This window comes from Mesitornis unicolor, unplaced genomic scaffold (assembly GCF_000695765.1).
Source record: "Mesitornis unicolor isolate BGI_N332 unplaced genomic scaffold, ASM69576v1 scaffold32652, whole genome shotgun sequence".
In the NCBI taxonomy this organism is placed as follows: Eukaryota; Metazoa; Chordata; class Aves; order Mesitornithiformes; family Mesitornithidae; genus Mesitornis; species Mesitornis unicolor.
Genome location: NW_010169060.1, coordinates 268 through 9,407, shown reverse-complemented (window position 1 = coordinate 9,407; position 9,140 = coordinate 268). Strand labels below are relative to the sequence as shown.

Sequence of the window (9,140 nt, the reverse complement as noted above, 5' to 3'; positions counted from 1 at the left end):
CCCCTCTCGCTAGATTTAATTCTAAGGAGTCTGCCTGTGATCCTGATCCGTGTGTTCCTGCATCCTGTTCCCACCTGCTGCTGAGTTTGGTCTGGGACTTTTCCAGTACCCTGCTCTGCAGAGCCTCTGGTGATGTATTCATCATTGGGGGGAGGGTGGGGGAAGGATTTTATCTTGGTTTTTTTATATATTTGTACATATCTGTATATATTTCATTATTTTCCTATTTACATTGTTATCCTGTAGTATTAGTATTACTGTTTTATTAAACCTGTTAGTTTTATTTTCCAATCCATAAAGTCTCTCTCCCTTATTCTCTTTTCCCTTCTGGGAAGGGGAGAGGGGTTAATAGAGAGTGTTTGGCCAGGATTTAGTGGCTGGCCTAGCCCTAAACCACGACACCTTTGACCTGCTTGCCACACTTCTTTTGATGCAGCCCAGACAGCCAACTGTATCCTGGGCTGCAAGTGCACGTTGCTGGCTCATATTAAGCTTTTCATCAAGCAAGATCCCCAAGTCCCTCTCCTCAGGGCTGTTCTCAAACCATTCTCCACCCAACCTATATTTGTGCTTGGGATTGCCCTAACGCATGTGGGGGACCTTGTGCTTGGCCTTGTTGAACTTGATGTGATTTGCATGGGCCCACCTCAGGCCTGTCTGAGTCTCTCTGGATGGCATCCCTTCCTCCCAGCATGTAGACTGCACCACACAGCTTGATGTCATCAGCAAATGATGGTGCACTCAATCTCGCAGTCCATGTTGCCAACAAAGATGCTCAGCAGTGCCAGTCCCAGTACTGACTCATGTCCTCCACTTGGACATTGAGCCATTGACTGCAATTCTTTGAATGTGACCATCTAGCCAGTTCCTTATCCACCAAGTGGTCCATCTGCCAAGTTCATGCTTTTCCAATTTAGAGAAAAGGACTTTGTGTGGGACAGTGTCAAATGCATTTCACAAATCCAGGTAGATGACATCAGTTGCTCATCTTTACCACATATTTCAAGAATCTGCTGGAACAGTTTTACCTGCATACTTCAGGTATTGATATAGCAATTTCCAGAACTACTCCAGTACCACCCAAATAGATCTGATGTTTGGGTTGTATTTGTCACCTCGCTTCTGAATTGTGTGAAATTTAATTGCAAGTGTACATTACAGATCCTGTTCACTTTCATGAATCTTTGCTGTGGAGCTTAGATTTTCTTTCATCTCTTCCAAAAACTTTGTAGTTGTATCCCTTCTCTATTGTCTTTGTGCTTCATTGTTTGAAATCCAGCTTATTTCCTTGCATTACCTCCTCTTGCATGATTGGCATTCTGTGATATCCAGGACGTTTGGATATTAAGCACTTGAAAAGTCTTTTTGGTTCTATCCTATGTGTAGTAATTCTTAGTTTACAGAAAAAGCCTGGACTTGCCATTCCTCTACAAGATAGGTCTCAAATGTTGTGGCTTCCTGTCCCCTCCGTTTCCTAGAATAAATATTTATTTCTGCTTCCCATGTGTCAACAAAGCAGCTGAAGACCAGATAAGAGGGACAGAGAGGAAGGATGGATTGAGGAAGGCAAGGTATCTGTGTTTCATGCAGAGTAGATCTAAGGTGAGGCTATGGTATCAACAACAGTTAAACTTGTGAAGGAGGAACTGAATTCTTCCCCGTCAGTCTTTATTTCCCTGAAGAGGGACTTTCAGGAATTAGATTTTTAGGAATGTGGTTTCATGCCTCAATCCTAGTTATCTGAGGCTTTTCCTTACATAGGTAAAAGCTAGCATTAGAAAAATCTGATCCAGGAAGCTGGAATTGTGAATGAGCTTTCTTAGTGTAATGGATACAGATAAAATCTTTACTGAAATCTGTCTCACCTATTGCTGGTGATTTCCTCTTAAGGGTAAGGGTTTTTTTTACCATCTCCCTGTCAGTTAGGTAGCAAAGTCCACCTGAATAGCTGAGTGTCCATTGCTTGGTAGCTTTTGGTCAGGTCTGGAACTACAGTATTTGTCAGTGCAGTACTGCAGTTAAGCAGATGGAAATGGGAAGGTGTTGTGAATAGTTGATGAAATGTTTCAGAAAGGCTTGCTGTAAAATGTGCATGGAGAGATTGCAGACAGGCTGGTAAATGCACTTCTTGTAAGCTTGCTTTTTACTTCATGTTAAGCAATACGACTACTTAGACTTCAAAAAAAATTAAAAAATGCGTTGCTTGCTTTCTTTGCTGTCTAAACCTGGACATGTAATTTCTGAACTTGCAGAAATTGCCAATAGATTTGCTATCGATTTCAAAGTTTACTGTCATCTCTGCCACAAGAGGCTTGATAGAGTAATACCTCCATCATGTGGGGAAAATGCAAACTACATGATCTTTACACACTGTTTAGAACCTTCAGATTCATTATATCAAGCACAGCTCAAACACTTTGTATAAAATCCTGTGAAAGTGTGATTGTTCTTCAGAGTTCATGCAAAAAAATGAGTTAAACTTCAAAGGCAATATTAGAAGGTTGTTGTGTGTGAATGAACACATGATCTGGAGCTTTCTGAAATTTTTGGCAGCTTACCCAAAATTCGTTTATAAGGATTTATTTTTTAACTTAAATATTGCGATTCATTATGATCATTTTTTAACTACTCATATGATCTTTTGATAGTTTGTGGTTTTATATTTTTTGTCTCTCTCCAAGTTCATCAATTAAGTAATTTCACAGGCCTCAAATTGCGAGGAAAGCCCCTTTTTGTTTGGGTTCTTTACAGTTTGGAAATACATGCTTTGTGTTTTAAACATACCTATTGCTTTCTTGAGTTTTAATTTTACGCAGTGATTTTTGAACAGTGTCTTAAGCTCTGCTGGGTCATCGTCAGTAGAACCTGGGTATCTTTTTATGTGTGACTGTCTCTTGTGGGAGTGAGCAGTGTGTGACAAGAAGGAACTAATTTTCTTCAACATGTTTTCCAAAGTAGTTAAACCTATAACTTTGATTGCCTTTTTCTTTTTTCAGCTCCCCTACTCACTTTGATCAGTGGAGTACTTTAAATATGAATATAGCTTGATTAGATGTCAGTGGATAATAACTGTTGAAATGAGCTTGAGGCTTTCATTTTTGGACGCACACCATTACTGCTGTACTCCTTTTCCTGAATGTTACTTATTTGGGAGAGGGAGTGAGCTCCAGGCAGTGAAACTGATACTTTGAGCACAGTGAATTTATCCTCTCTGCAATCATTAAGCGTAGTTTGCTGACATAGACTTCCACACAGCTATACATTTATGCATTTGTAGCTATTGTGACCCTGGGATGTGTTGGATCTCCTGTACGAGTGCAGTACAGTGAACATGTATGTGCACAGTAATGCAGATGGGAGGGATGGGGGCTATGCTTCACCTGCATCACCTTTGTGATGGGGGGTGCTGGGTAGCACAGCCCCCTGCTGGCACTTGCTAGGGTGTGAGGTGTGTACAATAGTCAGGCTGAGCATGACTTCTGCTAAGTGAAAATTTATTCTTGAGTTTAAGATGTAACTGTGAGAGAAATAGTGTTAAGATGGTAAGATGGAAGTAATAGAGAAGACAGTTACTGTAGGATGTGATTGGTTTTGGTTTAATCTCCTTAAGTATGAGTTCTGGTCAGGATGTATTTTGACTTTTGAGAGCTGTTCTCAATATAAGGTTTTAAATTATTAAGTACTTTCTACTGATACGTTAAAGGTTTGTCTGAGAAATGTCTACAATGCCTTCTTATAAGCTGATAATTTGAAGTGTATTTGTGAATCTGTACACTTCTGACTATAGATTTTATTTGTATTTCATAACTACTTGCGTTTACCTTACTAAGTTATAATGACAAGGCTTAATAAGCTGGGCCTTTTTTGGGTGCAGCTGCCTCTGGTGGAAGCAACTGCTTCCTTTCTGTAGTATGTACATGCGTAGTCTCTGACTACCCAAATTAAGATTGCAGACTTCTTTTCTGTCTTCCAAATTGATCTCCCGTTCGTTCTTACCTTTTTTAATTTTTTTTTCTGCTGCAACACATGTCACTGGTGCTCTGCTCTGCTGCCAAAACAAAATACACCTGGAGTTTTCTACCTTGTCACAAGCATGGTTCTTGATGCTGTTTCACTGTCCTGGAGCAGAAGATACGGCTGCTCTTTTGCTACCATGGGCAATGATGACGTAGCTCTGAACATATGCATGCTTGAGGACTGCTGTGTTGTCTGGCATTTAGCCCTCTTAAAAATGGACTCTGTATACCACGAGTAATGTACATGTTATGGTTCTGATAACTCAGTTTTGTTATTAATCCGATGTCTCAGGTCTACCACTTGTGCTTCTTTGCAGCCATCCCTGAACTTTAGGAAGCACTCTGAAAATTTTTCGTGGGCTGGGAATCATTATGAAGCAAATTACAGAAGACAAAACTCTTCAGATGGTTTTGAGCCTAACATTGGATGGCCTAATGGAGGTATAATTTAGCTTTCATGGAGCATTTTGAATACATTTACATCATTGCTTTGTAGCACTCTGACTAGAAAAAAGTCTGATGATAATAGCACTCCTGTGCTAAATTCTTATTCTGTAGTAAAATCGAGGTAATGGAAAGACAGATCTGGGAGAGGGCGTGATGACTAGGGTTAAGGTAGTGTGATTCCAGGTGTATTTCCTAAGAATGAGAGTTCATATTCTAGTCAGCAAGACATAAATGAGCAGCCAGAAAAGGAGGTTGACTTGTCTTTATGATGGAATACCATTCTCTTTCTATGACACTGTTCTGTAAGATTCTTCCCTGCTACTTATGTGAATGAAATCTTACATTTACTACACGATCACATCCCAGAGTACAGAGCTATTTCATTAACATCTCTTAAGAATTTTGCAGAAGTAGAATGTTTTTTTGAAACTGACTGTAATTACATTTCTTTAAAATTTAAAAATCAAGGATATTTTGGTAGAAAAGAGAAGAATGGTTGGCGTTCACAAGGCAGAAATGGTACAGAAAATATGAACAATCGTGGAGGATACTACGGTGGAGGCTCCCGTGCTCGTTCCAGCACTTTCCACTGTGGAAGAGGCCAAGGACGGCATGAAAACAATGAAACTGCGAGAAAGGAGGACGAAGAAGTACCTGGACAGTTTGAGGCTGAGGATTTTGTAAGTTAATTGTAATTATAATAAAGAAGATTTCATTGTTTCTGCATTCTGTCTGTTACAAACTACTTGATGAGATTTCATCAGTTTCAGGTCATCTTTTTAAGGAATCACCCTTCCCATAGGTAAGAGGGTGTTAGTAATTTGTCCACTAACTTGTTTCTCACTTAATAGCCAGTTTTTATCATTATATGTTTAGTATTGTCACTTAAACATTTAAGTGAAATTACAGTTGGGTTCTACTTTACTGTGGCATGTGTATGTATTTAATTCTACACAATTGCCTTACTGGAAATCTGAAGTACTAACAAAGTGAATTTTCTGCCAATGGCCCTTTTTAGATCCTGTGCTTCAAGCTAAAATTCTAGAATGTGAGGGGTAGGGTGAGCTTCCTCTTTGAAGAACCATACATCACTATTCTTGTGTTCTCTGGGCAGTTCATGTAATGGTATTGACTGCTGCCTGGGACGTTTTGTTGGAGAAGAGAAACAAGTGAGCATTGACCTATTTGGGTCTCAGGGGAAGTGTCTAGTCTGTCTCCATTTAAAAATCTTTGTCAGCAGGGGTCACACTGCCAATGTTTTTGTGATTCTTTATTTCATTGGTGCCAGAGTTAAAGACTTACTTTAAAAAATACTAATAAACCTTTCTTTCAGCCGTCTTTGAACCCTGGATATGAGCGGCAGCCAAACCAGAATAAATCTTTAGCTGCAGGTGTGTGGGGTAAGTATTTTTTTGTTTTTAAATGTAAAAATGTAGCAGAGATCTGAAGTTGTTTTATTTAAAACATAGGAATTTTTTTAGACTTAAGATGTTGATTAAAATTGAGGAAACTTCAATATTACTTACAATGTAAGTAGCATTTTGTTAGAGAGGTAACACTTCTATTTGAATATCGGTCTTGTTGGTCTTTAGATGCAGTCACAACTAGTGTTCTATCCCAGAACAATTATACATCTGTTTTTTTGGTAAAGATATCAAGAATTTATCTTCGCTTTTATTATGAAGAGGAAGTGCGATGGAGGTGGGGTCCCCTAAACTAGTGTTGTGATTGCTGGCTGAACACTTTGTAAAATAATGCCTCTGACTGATAGAGCTGCTGGAAGAGTTTAGAGAGAAAGCCTAGGAGGAGCAGGTTAGCTTGTAGAGGTTTAAGGTCACTTCCTGGGAGCAAAGGTCTCAAGCCGTTGGTTGTATTTACAGATCTTTTAACAAAGCCAATCTTGAGAGCGGACCTTGGACTGAACTGTAGTCTGGGTTTGTTTTCTCATTTCCCTGATAAAATTTAAGATTTGGTCTGCTTTACAGTTCTGTGGCCTTTATGTGGTCAGTTCTTCATTGTTGAGAAGGTGGCAGCTTTAGACAGCATGTTTTAAAGTAGTAAACTTACTCAAAATGAGAACCTTTCTCTTTATAAAGAAATAACTAAGCATAACTGCTTAAACTGTTGCTAATAGTGAGATCTGAAACTTGCTGCTCATTTTAAATGGTACTTTAATTTGCTGATTATTTATCATACTTCCTGAGTATGGTTTGCACTCTTAGGTAACACTAGATATAGGCCAACCCCTTGATATAAATATCCAGTTGCTAAAAACTTTTGCAGGACCCTAAACAAATGGACTGCTTTCCAGTTTTGTGTGTGTAACAGCTTTCATGTGAAAGTCAGGAAATACAGTTATCTTTCAATAGAAGAGCAACAATATCTAAATTCTTCCTTAACCAAATTAGGAAAAATTCTATCGTGATTTGTGTTCTGCAATCTTTGCAGCAACTCTTTACATAAAGTTTAATGATAACTGTATACTTAGCTCTTATTAATGTTTTGCAACATCTACCTGCTAAACAAAGCTGAAGTCACTTATGCTTTTAAGATGGGTTTGTTATTTTTTAAATGTAGGATATGGTGACTCTACCTGCGAAGTAGAAATGGTTGCAGGGAGAGGAGATGATCTTGGGAAAGGTTAATGCAGCATTGGAATGCATATGCAAAAGAGTAATTAGTGGTTTAGGGTTTTTTACTTTTTGAAAATTTTAGAACTGTTTTTATTAAATGTTCTTTAAAGCTGTTGAATGTTGGTTACTTAGTATGACAGCTGACTGTATGTCTATTAATTAGTGCTCTCTTGAATATGGAAATGTTGTAAGCTTCATATGTTCTGTTATACCCATCTTAGGCAAGGAAATACAGAAACCGGTCATTGCCGTGATCTAGAGTACTCATGTTTACAGAGCCTTGCTGCAGGGCATTTCGCTCTAAAATGAACTGTTAATAAATAATTATTCTTTTAGTAACCTTAAAGGGAAATATGAAAACCATAATCTCATTTGAAGATTAGGTAACTGTCAACAACTCTTAGTATTGGGATTTTAGGTTTACAAACAAGAACTGTGTAGCTTGCTTCTTTGAAGAATATCTTTACCTTCCAAAAGCAAAATTCGTGCATTGCCAAGTGAAATATTTTACAAATTGTGATTGTAGAAAGTAGAACAGAACATGTGTTCATCCAGGTTTGTACAGTGTGTTACTTGTGGAACTAATACTGGGCTAAGTTCCTGATTTATGCCTGTTTGCTCTGGACCATGTGGATGTCCAGTACCCTATAAACTAGGAACTTGAGATTGTATGCACACATACATACATAAATATATACACTTTTTTTTCCCAGACTATCCTTTGAATCCTAAATCTAGGTCTCCGAGAATGCTGGTCATTAAAAAGGGCAGTACAAAGGAACTGCAGATATCTGGATTCCCGGTAGTAGGAAGTCTTCATTCACAGCCAGTAAGGTTTGGAACTGGCACAAATGTTTATAAAGCATTTGTCCCTAAACCTGTCACTCCACCCACGAAGGTGAGTCTCGGATTCCAGTGGCATTAAAAAAAATGATGCTGTAATTTCTGTGCTTATTTCACCCCTTGATAATACTGTTCCAACTGTATTATTATTTCAACTCTTGTGAAGTGCAGCATACCCTGAAAGTGAGTGGAAACAACTTTTCTCTTTGTAAACTATGCTGTAATTGGATCTCTTTTTCTCCTTTACCTTTTTTGAGAAGTGCGAGAGCTGTCCAAGTGAGAGTGAAAAGGATGTTTTTAACTTAAGGAAAAATAGATACCCAGAGGAGAGAGAGAGTTGGCATAAAAATAACTTCAGGATTTGTCCCAAGTATTGATAGAGATATTGTTGCAACCTAACAGCGTTGTTTTGGTCCCTTTCCAGGTGTAACTTTTCACATTCATCTTTTGGTTTTTGTTTCAGGAAATTTTTTTGTGCTCCTGAAAGTGGTTCTTAACTCTTTCACATTCTACGATTGAAAACACTACTTTCATCTGTTGAAGACTCAAATTGTGATTCTTAATACCTCAAATATGAGGGTCTTAATTTTTTTTAAATTCTAGTATTTATGTAACAGTGTGAACAGTATTTGTGAGTGTATGAATTGCACATGAACAGTGTCTTTTCCATGTGAAAACATGCATTTGCACAAAACTATGGCTGTAGTTATGATTTGCTTTTGCTTAATCATTTTTCTAAAGATACCTGAAAATAATCCCATTGTAGTTAATGGCTCTCAAATTTCTGTTTAAATTTTTGTTTAGCTTACACAGTGGAAAAACCAAGCAAAAGAAAATAAACTTAGGAATCCTTTTCCTCATGCGCCCACATATGGTGTTGGCAATTTCAGTCCTTTCAAGTCAACTGCCAAGGCATTTGCTGTTCCACAAAACTCAGTGAAAGAGGTAAAGCAGTGTCTATAGTTTTTATAAAATCTATGAAATGTTTAATTTGGTTAGATACGAGGACCAGAAAGTTTTGTGCGGAATTGTGTTAAGTTTTTTTGGAAGTCTGTGTGAGAAATATGGAAGGCACGTGTCGTGGTTTAGGCCCAGTGCGTAACTGAGCACCACAATGCCTCAAAAAGGGCTAGTCAAAATAAGGACTGGGAGGGCTTCTCACCACTTAAAAAAGGTCACGGGCAAAAGACAGACTCATCAT

The 9,140-nt window shown here is 38.3% G+C and overlaps 1 protein-coding gene across 1 annotated transcript; it reads left to right on the top strand.

Moving 5' to 3' along the window:
• Nucleotides 1-4,153: 4,153 nt before the first annotated feature.
• Nucleotides 4,154-8,884, top strand: LOC104534645 (vasculin-like; the record flags this gene model as incomplete). Its single annotated transcript, XM_010179248.1, has 6 exons — nucleotides 4,154-4,251; nucleotides 4,309-4,457; nucleotides 4,932-5,143; nucleotides 5,797-5,863; nucleotides 7,810-7,994; nucleotides 8,744-8,884. Coding segments are annotated over exons 1-6 (852 nt in total), but the record flags the coding sequence as incomplete, so codon positions are not given.
• Nucleotides 8,885-9,140: the final 256 nt, after the last annotated feature.